The 19,628-nt window shown below is 40.7% G+C and overlaps 1 protein-coding gene across 3 annotated transcripts in view; it reads left to right on the top strand.

Moving 5' to 3' along the window:
• The window catches only part of KIF26A (kinesin family member 26A), a 99,464-nt gene that overhangs the window by 50,573 nt on the left and 29,263 nt on the right, over positions 1-19,628 (top strand). For 2 of the 3 annotated variants that reach the window (XM_068682617.1, XM_068682619.1), the window contains 2 exons: positions 495-661; positions 18,818-19,001. In XM_068682617.1, coding sequence (XP_068538718.1) covers positions 495-661; positions 18,818-19,001 — 351 coding nt within the window. Of the gene's footprint in view, positions 1-494; positions 662-8,206; positions 8,344-18,817; positions 19,002-19,628 lie in introns of those variants that run through there. The other variant, XM_068682620.1, reaches the window with a different exon arrangement.

Genomic DNA, 19,628 nt, shown 5'->3' with positions numbered 1-19,628 from the left:
TACATGTTCTAAAAAATCATTTTTTTTTATTTAGTTCCTGGGGTTATTCATGTGGAAACAAGTTACAAATGTGACCATTTGGTTAGTTCCTCTTACACAGATAGGTCTCGTAGATGATGTGCCACTGAGAAATAATTCCTGACAGTTACAACTGAACCAGATAAACAGTTCTGCCAGCTCCCAAATAACACCGTAAAACAACGGGTTCTGCTTATCGTTTTCCATTTCTTCATGCCTGTCAAACTATTTAACTGCACATTACCCATCACAATAGGTCTCTGTGTTATTCTGCTTGTCTGCTACAGTCATGGTTTTTACCTTCTCTGTTGCAGGACCTTCTGTGGTACGCCTGTCCACTTGTGTCTCTCCTCAGCCACTGTTGGTCTTCACGTTTGCCCTTGCAAAGACACTCTTTGGAAGCAGTGCATGTAAATGCTCCATGTCATGCAAGATTATTAACCTGTATATGTGTTTTTTCTTTTTGTTTCTTCCAGGCAGAAACAGCACCAGAAGGTGGCCGGGATGGACCCAGCGTTCAGGTCAGCTCAGGGCAGAACAACTCCGACCCCACGGGAACAGGCAGCTCAGTGGCCTCCCAGAGCTTGGTGGCTCCAGCTGGGGTCTCGGCAGGTACCTCAGCTGCGGCTTCGTTCTTCATAAGGTAGTTTGTCATTTTGCTGTTTTCTGTAAATGCTCATGGGTGTTCAAATGGTTGTGAAATGCTTGGAGTCTTTGCTGCAGGTAGAAAGTGGAGCGTTTGGTGCTGGTTGCTGAGAGGTGGAATTAGTCTTGTGGTTGTGACTGTAGCTTTCCACTGCTATAGGGAAGCAGGGATGTGATGGTGACATCCCCTTTCTCACTCTGGATGCCTGAGCAGGAACCTCATTTGATTGAAACCTAATAATATGTGCTGCTCTGGTCTTTATCTGATCCTTAACGGATCTTTCTACCTGTAGCCAATCTGTTTTTGAGTAGGTTTCCTTGAAGCAGAAGCTAAAGTAATGAGGCTTTTACACTCTGATCAAAAATAGGAGGTTTTTATTTAGGTTTTTATTCAGTAGCATGACTGGATGTGCAAATGGAGGTGGTTTTTTTGTTGTTTTTTTTTTTTCCCCACAGTTGGTAGCAACAGTTAAAACAGTTTAAGACATTAGTTTTTTAGCAGCAGCCTAGAACAATCTTTTTTTTTGATTCTTGGGTCTTATAATGAAAATAAGCTGTTGGTTTTGTTTGTGAAATGTTTGTTGTAATTAGCACTGTTGATTAAATGCAATGTGCTCTCAAGCAGATGGTATTTAAAACAACAAAATTCAGGGCTTTGTACTTGCATTCCAAACTCCTTTTTTAATTCAGAACCGAGCATGTTTTTAGACAATATTGAAAAACGTATGTCTGTGAATGGCATTAAAGTAAAATTTATGCACTAAGGATCATTTTTATCATGTAAGTATGTAAAAATTGTATTGTTTCCCTTTTCTTTATCTTTAATTCTTTTTGCAACATTAAAAAACAGAAAAGGAATTTTAGTGTAAGTTATAATCTGATCTCAAAAAGAGCTTGGCTTCCCAAGTCCTGTTAGAGGAGACCATGGTACAATGAGTCTGAACCATTATATGCCTACATACCACCGTGACTGTGTACACAAGAAACTGGGAAGGGTCTACCCAAAGTGTTGCATGTGGAAGTTCTAGCATTGAGTCTATGCCTGCACAATTAAAATCAACACAGAAGTGGTTGACAACAGGGAATAATCCGTTTGAGAGAGTTACCTGAAGTTAGTGGAAGTAGAGAAGAAAGTAAGGGGAAAAGCTCAGTTAGACACTTGTGGCTTTGTTGTGTTTTTTTTTAGTTACCTAAATAAGGACAGATGAATCCACTACAAAGTGCTTAGAGTGGACGGCAGCACAGCTTTTATTACAGTATTTCATAATGTGGGTATGAACAGTCTGATTTAGTTTAAACTACTTTTTTTTTTTTCAGGGTGAATCTGTATGTTTTAAGCTAACGTAAAGACTAACTTTACATTAGCAAAGCTGGAAAATTCAGAAAATAAAACAACGCCCTTAGAATTAAAAGAAATAAATTGGTGCATAATAATCTGAAATAACATCCGAATCTTTTCTTCCCAGTGATAATTCTGCCAGTGGTCAGCAAAATACATTTCTGGTTTTGTTGTAAAGAGATGGATCTTTGCTAATGATTGTCATTGGCTTAATTCAAAGATTCTTGAAGTCAACAGCAAGACTTCAAATTACATCACTGTATGTTGGATCAGGCCCTAATTGCTTCTCATGAATCTGTCTTTGCCCTGAGTGAGCTGGAGTTTTATAGCTTTAGCAGCTATGTGCTAGCTAAAACATTTTAAAACCCATTAGTGCATTGCTTATTCCCTACCCATGTTTCCTCTGTTCAAAATTCCCTTCAAATGTTAACCAAATGATAGCGCTGGATGATTTTTTTTTTTCCACAAAGCACTTGTGTGTTTCTTTCTTTTAACAGTTATCAGTTATCTAGAGTAGTTTTGTAGCATTTTCATGATCTTTAATCACAATGCATTGCAGCATTAATTTCTCAGTCTTCCAGAGCCCATCTAGGAATCTTTTGTTCCCTAAAAGCAAGCATTCAAGAAATGAGTTCAGTTATTGAAAACACAGATTGAAATGCAGAAAATCATATGAAAGTGGGGGGAGGGAGATTCAGTTTGATCCACGGCAATTGTGCATATGTTAAGCAGGTTCTCAGGTGGGTACCATTGCCTAGTCCTGGCCAGGTGTCTCCATCCCCATTGGCCTTAACCTTCTTCTCCTGCTGCGCCCTCTGTTTCTGATGCCTCCTGACATGGGGACCTACAGAACAAAGGTTTGATGCTGCCTCTTCCCCTCAGTTCTGAGGTATGTAGTTCTAAGGACAAGAGGAGAGGAAGAGGAGGAAATCTTCAGGGGTGAAGAGAGACAGATGCTAGCAGAAATTGGAATAGAAGGATACCAATGGTTGCAGTGATTTTCTTCAGTCCGGATAGGATATCATGTTTATTTCATCTAAACTTTCCAGTCCCATTTCTTCCATCCCTTTGCACCATCCAGTTTACAGCACTTGTCATAGAAATAAACTAGCTAGGCAAAAATATGCATGTGTATTAACTCTCAGTGTATTGGGGTACATGGTTAGTTACTCTGGACGACAAAGTCATTGTAGGTTTCTTGTGGAAGCTGCATCTGTGATTTACTTAGCAGCAGTAACAGTAGATCCAGACATTTTCACATGAATAAAGGCTTCCAGTTGTCGCCTTCATGAAGCAGCATTAACTGTGTTTGTACAGGTCCTAGCACAATTAGCTTTTGGGCTGTGGCATGGTTTGCTGGCAGCAGATAAATGTCTATTTCACATTAAAACTGGAGTCTCTATTCAGTGAAATAGCACCCTTTGACTCTTGCTTGTGGGCTGGCTTGTGCCTGGGAAAGGAGGAGGTCTGTGCAGCTTTTTTTTTGGTTTGCTTGTTTTTTTACTCCAATTTGCTCCTCAGTGAGAGTTGTAGCTTTGTGTTTGTAAGGTCACAAACTCAGAAGACAATACAGAGGGGTTTATGTCCTTACATGGATAGAAAAAAAAAAAAAAGAACTACAGCAAAATCTGTACCTAGTGGTGAGAGGTACATGTAGTTAAAATTAATGTCTTTAAGATAGTCTTTGCTGTGAATGCATTGGTTTTGTTAAGCATATGTGAAGCCAAAATTTACATATTCATCCAGAGCTTTTTCTCATTTGAATGTCATATTTAATTTCTTCAAGATTAATTATGTTGTGCTTTTCAAAAAAAAAAAAGGAAAAGCATTTTATTCATTACCTAGAAATGCAGAGTGTCTAGCACAGAAGTGCTAAGTATTCAAAATCAAAGCCAAATATTAGAAACAGCAGACAGAAGCGTATTAAGAAATTAAATCAGTTTTTAAGCCTTTTTCCCTCACTCTGATCTGTCATAGAAGGAGAAAAGCTTTGATTAACGTCTGACTCTGCCACACAAGCAAATTGCCAGACATTACTCAATGGTCGTGTTACTGAAGGACTGGAGGATTTAGAAGAAAATGCAGCTTCTCAGTAGGTCACTGTCAGAATAAGAAAGCCAGAGCAAGAAGTACAGCTCATGGGCATTGATGGGTGTGAAGAGGTTCCCAGTTTACCCTTACAGTGCAGGTGACGTTTAACCTGGTATTCCTCAGATTTCAGAAAAATGGGGGTTGCTTTGACCATTGGCATGGAGCGAGTGATGCCTTGTTGCTGTAGTGGCTCCATACTTTGAACCTGTTTCCAGGGCCTTTTCCTCTTTTTATTCTTCTCTTCTCTTTTATTCTCTCTCTCTCTCTCCTCTCTCTCTCTTTTAACTCTCTCTCTTTTAATTTTTAATTTTTAATTTTTTATTTTTTTTTGGTATAAGTGACCTGAATGTGCAATTACCAAGTGAAAATAGGCAAGATAGTTGTAGGGACTCCTCTGTGGTCTGAATTCTCTTATGCTCACAGCTAAGTAAATATTGGCTTATTGTGGTAGAAAGCTGTAATAAGCTGTCAGGTCTTTTGTCAGGCAGACACCTGGGGAAGAGAGGCTGTGGTGTTTCCACGAACAGGCAGAAGGGCAGTGAGGAGGAGGAGAATGGGCATGCACTTTGGAGGAGGTTAATTGCCTAAAAAGAACATACCATTCCCTTGGGAGAAGAGTCAAGGCTCCCTAAAAATTAAAGCCATTGGGTGATTTTTGCCTGTTGGTGGCTGGAAGCTGTTGCCTGTGCTGCTGGCTGGGGTTGTGGAGCTTTGGTGGGAGTGCAGGTGTCCGGCCTCAGTGCCCCAAGGCGAGCTGGAGGGAAGAGGAGTCAGAGCAGTTTGGAAGGAATGGTGTATAGAGCCAAGAAACCCTGAGCAAGGTTGAGCAGAAGACAAGCTGTATTACATTGCCTTCCTTAATCATCTTTGATAGTGGATTATTTTTGTGTCTTTTCAAGCTGGTTTGGTTGCAGGGTTGCGCTTGCTGCCATGGGACCACTGACTTTTGAGGCAGGGAAGGAGCTGTGTGTTTGCAACTGTTTTCCCTCGCATCTGCCTGCTTTTGTTTGATGAATTACTCTCCAAACATAGCACTCAGTATGCGCTCACTAGTTTCTAGGTCTCTATATCATTTGCAGTGTTGCTGGGCTTTGCTAGATTAAAACCAGTTAAGTTAATAAATCTGGAGAATCATGCTGGTGAGTCACACCCATTATCTGTCCACTCTCGTCATATTCCTGCATGTTTAGGAAAGCTGTGTCAATTTAGACATGACATAAAACATTACACATGATACACTTTTTGCAAGCAGCTTTTCTTAACAAGACATAACATACAAGCTCTGAGTAATGTAATTGAACATCTTAAGAGTTAAAATAAGCGTAGTCGTCTTTTTCTTGATTCAGGATATTCCATCATATTGTAATGCCTGTGAGTTGTGGATTAAAGAATCTAATTATTCACTAATGAGCAGTAATGGTACATATAAACTAAGGGTCACTATCCTATTACAGGCACCTGATGGTTCACTGATAAGCATTTGGTCATTAGATTGACCATAAAATATAGTCAATAATTGAGGTTACTCATAGAGCAGACACCTTATCAGCTCTAGGCATGGTGGGACAGCTTGTCAGTACTCTGTGTACTGATTGTGCTGTGACTGAGCATATGATTAGGGTATTGAAGCAGTCTGTATCTAATGAAACTGCAGGAAAGGCATAGCAATATTAGCACAACCACTAAATGACTAATGTGTTTTTGTTCCAAGCCTCAGACACTTCAATTAGTTCCAATAAACTCTGATCTAGTGTAGCGGTAGGCAGAGGATTCAGATATTTTGTGCACAGGCTTTCATTACACTAGTCAAAATTTGTAACGTTTCGGGGACAGATGAAATCTGCATGGCTTTGAATGAAAAACGATGGAAATAATAAAGGCTGTCATTACCATTTTTACTTCACTTTTTCAGTTTTATTTTTGCATTTTTTTTTCAGATTCGGAACACTTTCTGAGACAATAGCTGCTGCCTGATTTAAAAGATGAAGCTGACAGTAGCAAATTAGATGTCTACATGTTCTGCTTTAAGATCCGCTCATGCAGTTCATGTAGGCTTGTGCATATAGATCTAAACTTGGAACGTTCCTTAGCGTTTTGTACCATATGGAACATTAGTCAAATAGCCTGCCTCTTGAAGGCTTTTGTGGAGATATTGATTTTACTGTGCTTCAAACTGTTGCTGAGAAAATAACCTCAGAACCATTCTTTTATGATTTTTTTTTTTTTTCCATGAGGATGCCTTAACTTTCATAAATTATTTAATATGGTGAAGGATGCAAAATGCCTTTTGTCTTTCTGAACTGCTGTTCAGGCGTCTGTGATGCGACCTTGGAAAGTAACCATAGAAACATGTTAAAAGCATCAACTGAAAATCAGTAGTTCGGTTTGACAGTGATGCAAATTCTGTGAAAGAAGATTATGATGTATTAGGAACACTTGAGGCATATATTACCGCTAACCTGTTAAACCTGATTATTCCATGACTATCAGTACTTTCAGAATTTAATGCAGGGGAAAAAAAGAACAAAAAATGAAACATACATTTATGTTTTTTAAGTTGCCATGTTTAAGATGTTTTTAGCTAAAGCACTTCAGCCTGCCATTCTCTGTCCTGTTAAAAGCAAGAATTATATTTCTGCTAAGCTCATAATGTAGTTCACCAGTTTTCTGTATTTAATAGCTGTAAACTTTTGCCCTGTACCCTGCTGGGATGTGTTGGTATCCCAGCTTTGTGCAGAGCTGGCACAATTTAAATCTCTTTGACAGCTAAAGTAGATAACTGGGTTATGAATAAGTAGTAGTTCACCAGAAGGTGAAGAAAATGTGTGACTCATTGGGTCCTGAGCTAGACCTTTTAGTGCTGACCTGTGGTAGTCAGGCTAGTTTGTGAGGCTGAAACAGAAGTGCCTGTGATACTTACGGGTAACTGTAGTAAATTTTTTGCAAATGACGAGTCAAGGGAAGATGCAGAGTCAGTTGTTAAAGCTGTCTTGTTCAGAGTAGTCCACACCCAAGAAATCATGTTGAGGTGTGTGGGAAAATTAAATTTGTATTTAATTTTAATTATTTTTTTCACCCAGGAAAGCAAGGTACCAGCTCTTTCCAGCTAAGACTGCCTTGCTGGCAGAGATATCCAAAAAACTGTACGTGCATGGTTTGTCTCCCCTTCACAGCGTCATGGCAGTATCATGGGAGCCACAGAGCTCTTCCAGGGACACAACAACTGTCTGGCATTAATGCAGCACAACAGCCACTCGGAGGAGCATCAGTCCTTCTTCATTAAATGCCCTACTGTGCCCCGCTTTCTCTTGCTACCATTTAATGGCAGTTGGGAAGGGTGGCTGAGCAATCGCCCCTTGGGGGCAGAGATACAGATGTGCAGGTGAAGTGAAGCATCCAGGTGTTTTAGGGGGAGCCAGATGTGTTAATTCCCCCTCATGAATCTCTCCTCAGAACCTGGAGGGCTGGAGCAGCCTGCTCCCTGCAGCGTTGCCTCACTGCATGCTGCTGGAGGGGGAGACACCTTCCCAGACACCTTCCCAGACCCCCTTTCCCTGCTGCATGGAGCTGGGGAGAGCACGAAAGCCCTCACACAGGTGTGCAAATGCAGACGGAGCAGGTGCCACCAGACAGCTTGCCTCATCCTGTCGGTGCCATGCCACGGCTGCTGGAATGCATTTACTGGCTGTCCCTGGGGTGCAGACATGACCCGTGCCTAGCACAGTGCTATGTGGGGACAGGAGACGGGGCAGGGTGTGTAGCATTGTGCAGTATCTTGTATCATCTTCAGGCAGCTTAAGCTTTTCTAGTTGCTGTGGCAGCATAATACTGCCTATAATTAAGGCCAAACAAAACAGTGTATGCTTTAGGTATATCCCATTTCGCTTTAGCCCATAAGGAGGATAAATTAGAAGATAAGCCTGAATTTAGTAGGCTTTGTTCCTGGAGACAGAAATGACTCTCAGAGCAGCATGTTTAAGAGCAGGACATCATTACTGGTATCATTGCTAATACTGCATCATCCATTTACATAGTGCTTTATCAGCATATGGTAAGCCAGGTTCCCTGCTAGGAAGAGCTCGTCCGTGAAGACTGAGACTGATGAGGCAAACTGAGATGAGACAGAGCTGTAGTTCAGCAAAGGGAGGAGTTAAAGAAGTTGAAGCAGTTGAGAAGAGAGGGAAGGTAGAGCTTTGGACATCGGTACTGCTGAGTTGAGCACTGCTGAAAGCATGAACAATGTCCCAGAGGTCAGTAGATTGGTTATCGGGATATCGCTAATTAATATGGCTAATTACAGTGGGGAGGAGACCCTGAGTGCCTCAGTGGGTAATGTGGGAGGTTCTGGAGCACCAGAGGCAGCCCCCCAGCAGGTGAAATGACTTTTTGAGCTGCTCTAGGTGGCTCTGTTATGACACTTGCAGCAGTTGGGTGTTGGGTTAGCTCTATGTTCTGAGGTGTTCGTGATGCTCAGGAAGAAGAGCAAAGCAGAATAATTTGTTACAGATGTGCTCACAACTATGTGGTAGGTCAGAATTTGTGCCTTCAGAGCTGCCCAAGTTTGAATTTATGGAGACAGAAGTGACTGACAGAGTGTGCATGTGAGTGTGTGCATAAATTGTGGTCTGTGGAAGGGGTTTTAAACTAGGGGAAAGTCTGAGGTATTTATAGATAATCTTGTCTGGAGTCATGCAGATATTTCTATTGTCCTGTTCTCTGATCTTCTGCTTTCCTGAACTTAATATTTTTCCTTTCATTTAGATATTTTTCATATGATTCTTTTTGTATTTTCTCATTCATCCACAGCTGAATGCATCTGCTTATGCAGTTTGCCTGAATATGTGGGATTTCAATGTTATCTAGCTGCCCGAGCCTTTTTTTCTCTTTGTCCCTTTCTTTGTGCCCTTTGTGTTTGTCAAGAGGAACACCTCTCTGACCTCCCCCATCCCAGCCCTTCCCCTCCGCCTGCTGCTTTGGTTCCTGGACTCCTGAACATCAGTGCTTGTTCTGACCCTGTTATTTGGGGCTCCCCAGCTTGGCGGCCGTGGCAGCTGCACTGGTGGTTTTGCTGCAGCAGGAATGAGGCATTCCATAGGTAAAATGATAACGGCGACTTTCCTGTGGGGCTGTAATTTGACAGTTTGCACCTGTCTCACAACTTTATTGGGGACTTTCAGGCTCTTTCAATAACACACTTAACTATTTTAATGCTTTATTAAGACAAGACAGATTTAGCAATCAAAGTAGTAAAATCAGGCTGATACTTACTTGAGTATTTAGCTCTCGTGGCTGACTTGCAGTCACTCTGATATTTGGTTTACTGTGTGTTGGATGTGGTTTGTAGGGCAGGTGGATTTTCAGCCGACACCGGCTGTGTTCTGAGTTAGACCACTTTGCTTGCTTGTGCTAGTGGCAAAATGGGACACTGTGTGTTTATCACTCACAACAAACATGAAAGGTCAAGGCAAAATACGCACCAGTTGCAGAGCTTGACCAACTGTAAGATCACTCAAAGTACTTTCATATTCTCTCTAAGTAGCAGGGAGTTTCGTCTTTATAAAATTTCCCTAATTCTTCTTGTCAGAGGATGGAAGGTGTTTTTTTTTTTTTTTTTTTTTTTTGGCAGGGCACTTCAAAGAGCTTAGCCAGTACCTCACTCAGCAGCAGTTAGTGCTTCTCTGCCCATTGCCCTTGGGGTTGCTTTCAGCTTTGTTGAGTTTTTTGTGTCCTCGCTTACTTGTGGAGCTCACTTACTGAGAAGCAGTGCCCTGTGGAGTTTTTACTGGAAAGAAATGACTCAGTGGAAGTTAATTGGCATAAAATGAATCTAATCTAAATGTTATTAGTGAAGCTAGTTGGAGTCCAAGGCGAGCTTCAGAACGTTATTTGGTAATACGTCTTCAGCAGGTCTTAAGGAGTTGCTTGTTTCTCCTGAAATTTGAATCTTTGGGTCACAAATAATCAAATCTCTCCATCGGCAGTGATGGGAGAACACGCGTCTTACATTTTCCTGGTAAGTGCTATTTTAAATGGTGCTGCAATTTCAGCCTGTTATACCTCTGAGAAGCATTGCTTCAGAACTGAAGTCAGTTAAATAAATCACAGGAACGCTGGGCTTTCAGAAGCCCATGTGTCCCTCCTCTGTTTAAAATTACTCATTGTGTGGGCATATGACTTTGGTGGTTTCCACTGCATCATTTAGTGCTGTCAGTGCCCATTTAACTCCAACACTAGGAATAAGTAAATGCCCCCCTGAGAAGTTATTTGCCTAGCACTATAGGTGTCAAGCCTTTGGCTAAGTATCTTAAATAAAACCTGGCTGAAGTAGGAATGGGCTGTCTGTGGAATTTCTAGATGTGTGCTGAGATGTAGAACAGAGGGAGCTGGAGGTGATGAGAAAGGTATGTCTCGGAGGATGATGTGTTGGGGTAAACCCTAAAAACATAACCATCCCCAGAACTTTTATTTTAATGGAGGCTCTACAGTCGCATATCAGACCCTGATTTGTGACCAGCAATGAGAATATCCTGCATTATGTTGAACCTAAGTTCAATCCCCTTCTTTCCTGAGTGACATTTGACTGAACCTCATGCTTTGGATAAACCCTGGGCTATCCCCGTGCTGCCTTTTCTCTCTCATCCCTTCCAATCACAGATGTGCCTGCTTCTTCCCTGGAGCAGCCTGAATGAGCAGAATGCTTTTGCTTTCCATACCAGATTGTTTTTGATGAATAGCATGGAGTGTAATATCCTTTGTAACAAAAATGATTTATTGCCTGATAAGTCATTTTGATACTGGCTTCTTTCTATATATTGGGAGCTGGTATTGCAGGGAAAAATGTTAAATGATCTATTTAAGTAATTACTTTAATAATGAATGGCTAGTTAGCACCATTGTTTCTGTTTCATTACTTTTCAGTTTAAAAAATGGCTTTATTACTTTTTCGTGATAGAATACAAATGAGAGTAAAATTTTGCTTTCCTCAACCTGTTTCAGGAGTCTGGGTCTTGCTTGCAAATAAGTGCAACTTTTTTTTTTTTTTTTTTGCCTAAGGTGTGTGATTGATGTGGTTCTGCCTGCTTTAGCTCAGTTAGTTCATTAGACAGAGCGAGACAACATTGCTGGCATTCAGGTAGCTTTTCAATACATAGCTATCTATGCTGTGTGCGACCCAGGAGCTGACATATTTCTATATTAGGTGTTGACAGTCTTGCTTACATAAAGATTAACCTACACAGGTTTTCAGCAGTTTGTCATATGGTACAATTGTAAACAGCGAGCATAGAAGTACAGCAATGTGTTCATCTGCTCTTGCTTTGTTTCACATCATTAGTGAGCAGAGCTGGAAATGGTATGTGGCAGGCTGCGGTGACTAGCTGTTATTCTGGTGTGTATGGATGTCAGTTCCTGAGCCTTGGTTCTAGCTACTGAAGAAATGTTCCTTGGCCAAAAGTGTCTTAAATTTGCATGCTGAGGAGAATACAGAGCTGATGCCACTCATGACAATTTCTATAGTGACCTCAGAAACTGCTGGTTTGGGATAATAGAAACAATAGTTGGAATGAAAGTCAGTGAATGCTCTTTGTCAAGATTTGCTCTTTGGTGTTTCTCAAACATGGAGAAAAATCACAGAGAAGAGCTGTGAGAATTCCTTCTTTGATTCCTGTATGCAAATCACTTGAATGCTTTGAAAGTGGGCTGGGTTGGTTGTTCCTGTTTAAATAGTAGTGTGTAGTTTAGAAGAGGCATCAACTCTTGGGTCTGTACACCATGGGAAAACTCTTCTGATGTCAGGGATACTCTGCAGTTTTTTTTTTTTTTTTTTTTTTTTTTTTTTTTTTAACTTCTCATCTTCCAGAGGTCTTTTTCAGTCCATCCCAAAGTTGTTTTGCCTGTTTTTTTCTGTGTGGTGCCTGAATTCAGGTGGATCTCAGCTATAGCTCACCTGTCCATTAAGCCTCGATTCTATACTTGATGAAGACGTGAATAGAGTAGAAAGAACAACAAGGGTGATCAGAAATCAAGGACACTTGACCTGTTAGAAGAGGTTGGAAGGCCAGAGGTCTGGTAAAGAGAAGGCTGAGGCACGGCAGAAGTCTTCACACAAGTCTGCTGCAGGAGAAGGAAATAAGCTCCTCTGCATGTCGGCTGGAGAGGTGAAGGGGGAAATAAGGAACATAATCCAGCAAGGCAGATTGGTGAGAGACATGAGGTGTGGATTTTCTAACAGTCAGAATAGGTAAAAACTGGAACTGGCTGCGTCGGGAGGCTGTGGACTTGCTTTCCTTGAAGTTTGTAATAACAAATTGGAGACACATATAAAGGGGAAATATTAGGTGAAGTTCATCCTATGATGGAGCATGGAGAAGGTGTAGAAGGTGATGTTGCTAGTATGTCAACATAGCTGATATATTTTTTTCCTGCCTTGCTGATTTTAAGAAGAGATGGTAAGAGAAAATTAAGAGGTCACTCAAAGTGAGAGGCTGACATTCAAGCCTGAATTGCAAGATTATGCCATGTGCAGGAGGCAAAGCATGAGCTTAATCTCACATTGGAGATGCTTTCTTTCATAAGGTTGGCTTGGTAATATCCTCACAATATTAGACGTGTTTTGGTACTTTGGAATGTTTTAGAATGATGTTTTTCTATTGAAACTTTATTACCATCAACGATTATAAAAATGCCATTGCTTGAGGCTGTGCATCGTGATCCAGACAAAGTAATTATTTTTTGAAGAAGGGAACCACCAAAATTAGGAACATCAGTTGTTTTTCCCTTTAGTGCTTCTGTACAGTGTTGCTGGGACAGCTAAGGAAACAAAGGTTTGGTGCTGTGCTTGTGTAATGACACTGAAGTGGGAAAGTCAGAAGATGCTGCTGAAGCTATGCATGTGTCACAGAAACCTATTAAGCTTGTTCTAGGGGGAAGAACAGGCCATAATCTAAAAACTTGATTCATATTTTATAGCTGATGCCTTGGACAAAATTTATTGCAGAAATAGAGATGATGCCTTTTATTTTTTTCCAGACCTTCATGACAGATTTAGACATTCCCAGCTTTCTGTTTAAAAATGGCTCATTCTGAACTAGATTTTATTATTCAAACTGCCTGCTGTAAGTGGAAACTGATACCTTGCTTATTTTTAAGTTTGCATGGAGTTTTGGGCAGCAACTGCACTGTTTCATTGTGATATCTTTCTAATTTTAGAACCACAAATCAAAAGTAATAAGAATAATAAAAGTAATAATGCCAACCAAGTTCATTCTGTGAGTTGCGGAAGACTTGGGACAGAATGCTGCAGGGTGTATTGTAGGACATCCGTCCATTTGTTGTCTGTATTGATGAGTAATTAAGGAAACAATAACTGGAACTGCAGATACAATGACGGACTGACTTTCCCACTGCTTCTTTTGGAGATGGCTTGCAGTGGGAAAGGCCTGGGTTATGTGACAGAGGGGTGATGGCTGTGTTGGGCTGGGAGCTGGGAAAGTTCTGCTATATAGGGCACAGACTGATATCCAGTGCAAACCTACACCCAGAATTTTGCAGACTTTGTGGAGGGTTCAGAATCAGGATAAGGTTTGGTCCTGAGATATCCGTCAAGGTCAAACCAAAACTCCTGAGTGTACCCTCAAGTAAACTCAAATTCCCACTTAAGGTTTGGACTGTACATTTCTTTGGCCTTGACCTGCTCGGCGAACCCCTAAGCATTCTCACAATATGAATAATGACAGTGATCTCTGAAAGATAAGGCTGGCTAATAATGCTAAAGCTATGTTAATATGTAACGGCTCATGCTGAAATTAATGTGCAGAAGTTTTATTTCATTATTTTGTCAGTGGAGCTTAATTGGAAGCAGGACTCCCAGTTCTATTTCTGACTTGTGTCAGTTTGTCTGCAAGCCCACCTTGTCAATTAAATCCTCTGCATCTGTCTCAGTTGACTCATTTCTAGTATGTGTCTCAGACTGTATTTTGCATCATTCTTCCTTATGTAGCTTAATAAATGTTTGCTTAACACTTTGTGGAATTCTGTAAGTTAGTGTCATTGTAAAAGTTTAAATTCAAGTTTTCTTCTTCATGAAGAAATTATGCCCAGAAGGAATGCTGTTCTTTAGGGATTTAAATTGGGCTGTTTACTTTCACAGCTATAATGTGCAGAACGTGTACAGTGAATGTAAGCTAGAAGCAGCTTGCTGTACAACAGAGATCTGAAATGTCACATTAACTACACAAACAGAATTTAAAATATTTTATTTTTTTTTAAACGGGCAGCCTTTGTAGCTACTGTTGTTGAACACTCTTATCCCCTAGATGCTGAGCATTATGTAATTGATCTGGCCATGTTTTTCCTCACTGGTCTCATCCATGCATGGTAGAAAATCTAGTAATCTGTAAATTGTATTGGGCTAAAGAACAGGTTACAGACTGTCCCTTGCATTTGCTATTTGAGTGCTCCTACATGTGCCATATATTAGTTTTATTTTCTACCATGACACCTAGCTATGAGAAGAGAACTCTCCAGAGCATCTTAAAAGACATCTTCTATTAGAGATGGAAAGAGTTAAGCAAAATGTAAACAGTAGATCTCACAGCTAGAAGTAAAAATAATATACGTGGGTGTCTCTGAAGCTTTAATTGGAAGGGGACATAAGAAAGAAAGGCTTAGTTTTCTTTTCAAGAATGCTTCATGGAAGTGAGCTAGGAGGTTGAATGGGTAAAACCTAAGGTAGGTGGAAAGTGTGCATTTGTGAAAAACAGTTTACTGTAACACTGAAGTTCTGCATCCTGTTCTCTAGTGGTCATAATTTTCCCCATGGGCAAAAAGAAATTGATATTGCAGGAGGTCAGACAGTCCACCATGGAGAGAAAGGTGGATTTTAAGGCCTCATGTGAGAGACTAAATTTGAGGAAGAGATGCAAAGAGGCACAGCACCTACAGAAAGTGGTCTGGTAGGATCCCAGACTGTGCCCTTCTGGTGCTAGACAAAAAGGGCCCAGATTATGAAAGCTTGGCCTTGCCTGTTGTTATGGGACAAATTCCACCTGAGGAAAGGAATGCTGGAGAAAAAAAGGATTGGAAACTCAGGTGTAAATTCAATAATGGGTTGTTGGAAAAGGACTGTAGGAAACCCAGCACTCTGGAGTGTCTCCGCAGTGGCTCCCTTTAAGTACGTATTCCCATGATTTTTACTGAAGTAAGGAGTTTTATGCAGTTGGATTTTGTTTCATTTGGTTGGGCCCATGTCCAAACCAGCCTGGCCTGTATTTTGGCCTAATGAGTACTTGGCTGGGATACCACCAAGTATATTGTTGGCGCTGCAAGGAGTGCATAAGGATTGATGAGCCCTTCTGTGGTTCTGTTTGCCTGGACCAGTCCAGGAGCCCAAGCACAGCATAGGAAGGCTTCTGCCCAACTGGCTTTTGTAACAGTTAAAGAACTGACTGTGATGTTTATAGGAACTGGAGATGACAGCTATTTATGTTCATATTCACAGTCAAGAGTTTGATGGGTATATTTTCTTTTGCACCAGTTGCTCTATTCTTCCACTGGCTCCTTAACTTACCCGTTTTAGGGAACAAACAAACCCAACAGGCTGTTTGGTACTGCTGGTGCACGATGTCTGTGATGAGAAACAATCCCGTTTTGATGTCAGGTAAAGTGATTGTTGCATTCAAACATGGAGAGCTTATAATTAAGCTTTGTGCACCGCTACTTGAGAAGAGATGCTTTTTAAATATGAACTGCATACATTGTTATTAGTGCTGTTGGCCTGTTGCCTGTCAAAGCAGCAATTATTTTCTACAACATCTACTTCAGTTCCTCTGCTTTTTTGGTTTCCTGTTATCCCACATGGACATCTGCACTCCCTTTGCCAAATTCCTCAGTACATCGTGGCACTCCAGACTCATAGGAAGAGGATTTATCAGCACAATAGCAGTTGATTGCTTTCGCTAGCATGTGGCACTGTCCTTTGAACAGTGGAGGTTGTAGAAAGCATGTGAATCCTGATGGAAGTAAAGCAGTTTGAAAGGTGGTCTGCCTTGGTGGGAAAGTTAAGATAACTAGTAGTGGATTTGGTGTCATCTTAAAACGGTCCAAAGCTGTGTTACTGAGCTATTTTGAGAGACGTTATACTTTAATAAGGCTGACTTTTCTGTTTATTTATATGTTTTGCTTAGCTTGTCCTTTTTGGGTGCATTTGCTTACTGATGGTTAGCGCTTAGTTAGGTGCTTGAATAAACAAATCCCGAGTAAATTTGTTCTTTGTATCCCATTCTCTTTTACATGTTTCCCAGAGGAACTCCTTCAGCCAGATCTATTGAAGGAATAATTGTTTCATCAGGATTTAATATATATCTTGATTGCACTTTGAAGGCATTCTCTTGAGGAGTTTTTATCATTTCAACTAGGGATCATAGCATGTAAACAAGGAAATAAACGTTACCTTTCATATTAATCAACAAGATGATTAAATAATAACCACAATTGTTAATTGGTACTTGGAGAGAGAAAGTAATGACTGTCTTGAGTTCCACAATGAGAGTACCAACAGTTAGAGACACTTTTCTGCACAATAAAGCTGCATATTTAGGAGGCATTACGGTTTTAATGTGCAGCTGCAACCCTAGTGAAGTTGTGCAACTGTTTGCCTGGTGTCCTGTTTCAGGCATATGTTTTCATACTGAAAGAGGTATTAGCAAGGGGCTTGGGGGTTTAGGCAGTTAAATCAGTTCTCATTGCCATTGAAAGCCTGAGGTTTTGTGTAAATTCATGCTTGCAGTATTTTGCTTCACCATAGGATACAGTTCCTGCTGATTTCAGGATGCAGAAGGAGTCAAAAGCTGTTTCTTTCCTCAGAGGCAAGAGTCCAAATTGTCCCTCACAAGGTAGTGGCTTTTGGCTCTGAGTTTGGAAGTAGAGCCTCATCTTTTCATCACACAAGTCTTTGTCCTCTTCTAAATATTGCAGTGTTTGAAGAGGGGGAAGGAAGTGCACAGGGGGTCCACAACTCCTGATGTTGCTGAAGGAAAAAGGAGTTTAACACACAGGTCGGGGAACATAGAGCTTCGGGCTGGGAATTCTGCAGATCTGTACTCTGACTCCTGCCCCTTGTACTTAGCCGTGTAATCCTGACCCAAGCGAGTAATTTTGTTCCTTGGATACAACCAGTTCTTTGTACTGTAACTCACTTGAAGCAAGTAGTGCTGCTGGAAGCAACTGTGCCCTCCTGCTCTGTGCTCCTTTTTGCTTCTGACCTACCATAAATATAAGGAAAGGAAGAGTTTCCTTCTCTGATCGGTTTACTAAACTGAGGCAGCCTGAGGCTGCATCATCACTGCATTCTGGCAAGGTTAGGGGTCTAGACTTACTCTGAATTGGGGGTGACAGCAAAGTGCTGCCTTAGTTTTTTTCATTTGTCTTTGATTATAATACTTCACAGATACTGATGCCAGTTCATTATCACTGAAAAGTACTTCGAGATCCTGGGCTGAAAGGCATGATGAAAATACGAAGTAGCCATTGTATAAAGAGACTTCTTTGGTCATATACTTCTAAACTGATTTATCCAAAGGCAAAGGCTTTTATATTGCAAGCATGGGCTAGAGCAGTGCTTTGCCCCCACTGAAGACCTGTTGGCATCAGTGGCATGGTCTCAGGTCACCCACAGGTACCAGTAATATAACACTTTGCATTTTTGCTGACTTAACAGTCATTCAAAGTAATGCTGTAAGATAACATGTTGGATTCTTTTATGATATATGTCTGAGGGTGGTCTATCTACTGTCAGTCTCAGGGTCAAATCACATACATTCAGGTGACAAAACTCTCCTTGGCTTTGACAGAGCTGAGATTTCTCCATTACTGCCATCCTCAGTATCCCAGTGAGTGTCACTAACACAAATATCTGTTCCATGCAACTCTGCAGGGAGTTTTGTCCCATGCAGGTTTTGATGCAGAGTCCAGGTTTTGATTTTGTTTCTTGCTATTTTTGGTGTTGCTGGTGGGGAACAGCAGAAAAAAATGATTTTGTTTCGATTCTTAATCGTATGGAATAACGTTACAATTTTAATTGCATGTTTTAATTTTTCCTTCTTCATCTTTTATGTTTTGAAATTCTGCATTTCAAAAGCAGGATCATTATCATTTAGAACATTAAAGCTTGTCTCTGTAATAGCTTTCCCTTTTAATGTGGAAGAATGGAATTGAGGAGGAAAAACCAATCTGTCTTGAACGAAATTCTCTGTTATCTAAGGATTTTCAGTGCAGCCAACAAGATAGCATCTTAGGCTCAGCTGACTTGGAGTGTCATTCTGTGTCTTGAGTAACTCGTAGCGTACAAAGCATCACTTTTGTAATGTTATCACCAGTAAGATCCATGCAGTCCTGCCAGTGACAAGGGGATTATTTCAGCTTTTTATGATGTCAGTGAGATTTTAGTATTTTAGGATTCAGCTGTTAAGCTGTTGGGGGGAAGAGGGGAAAGTTAGATTATAATTGAACCTCTGTTGAGGGAAAAATTAACTGAATAATTTGCCTGTGTTTTTCTACCCACATTTCCTTCTATTAGTCTCCTGATGTGTTTTCCTTATGAAATAAGGTTAGAACACAATGACTTGATTTGTTAAACAGTCAATGATGCCAATGAACATCTGTTTGTCTGGTCCAGATTGCCATTAACACCTAGTAACATTGTCCTTTCTTGCTATTACTTTTATACAGAGCAGCACAGAAGCTTAACCTGTCTTCGAAGAGAAAGAAATACCATCCACCCCTGCCACACACACACGACTTCTCTATTTATGCTACTAACTTTAGTGGCATCCTGCAGCTCTGTCCTCCCCCAGCACCACCATGCCTTCTGAGAGCTGTGTCCAAAATCAAGGACAACCCTGGCATTGGAAAGGTAATTTTGGATGTCATTTTTTTTTAATAGCTTTATAGAGTAATTTTAATGGGGCTGGAAGATTTCAGCCTAGAACAGGGTTGGATAAGCTCAAGAGAATGGTCTTGGGATATAGAGAGAGGCACATCCATCTGAATGTGCCTAAGAGCTGTAACTTGTTGACTTTGGAAAATGTTTGCAGTCTCAGAGCAGATTCAGTGCATACACGTTGGCTTCATTGAAGCTAGTTAACATCACTGACAGCAATATCAACAAAGGTTGCTTTGTCCTTTCCTATGTTAAAGTTAGAGACAGAATTTGACTTCATTGGTCCAAAACCAATGTGCATACAGGTGTCACCTTTGTCAGTAGTCTCTGTTACTGGCAAGGCTCAGCTGCTGGTGCCGTCTGTTTGCTTTGGATTAAGGAGATAGCCAAGGGTGCTTGGTTTCCCTGTGCTTCACATGTCAGTGTAAACCAGAAGTAATTCTGTAGAAATCAAGTAACAGGAGAGAAATAGGCATCTCTCCAGCTTGGGAAATCCAGCACCTTTCAAACTGTAACATTTGTGCTAATTTTATTTAAGATTAATTAAAACACAACCTAATTACTTAGATCTTTATTCATATTTATAACTGTTTAATCACC

The sequence above is a fragment of the Anas acuta genome, chromosome 5 (genome assembly GCF_963932015.1).
Source record: "Anas acuta chromosome 5, bAnaAcu1.1, whole genome shotgun sequence".
NCBI lineage: Eukaryota > Metazoa > Chordata > Aves > Anseriformes > Anatidae > Anas > Anas acuta.
This window is presented reverse-complemented; position numbering and strand designations above follow the sequence as displayed.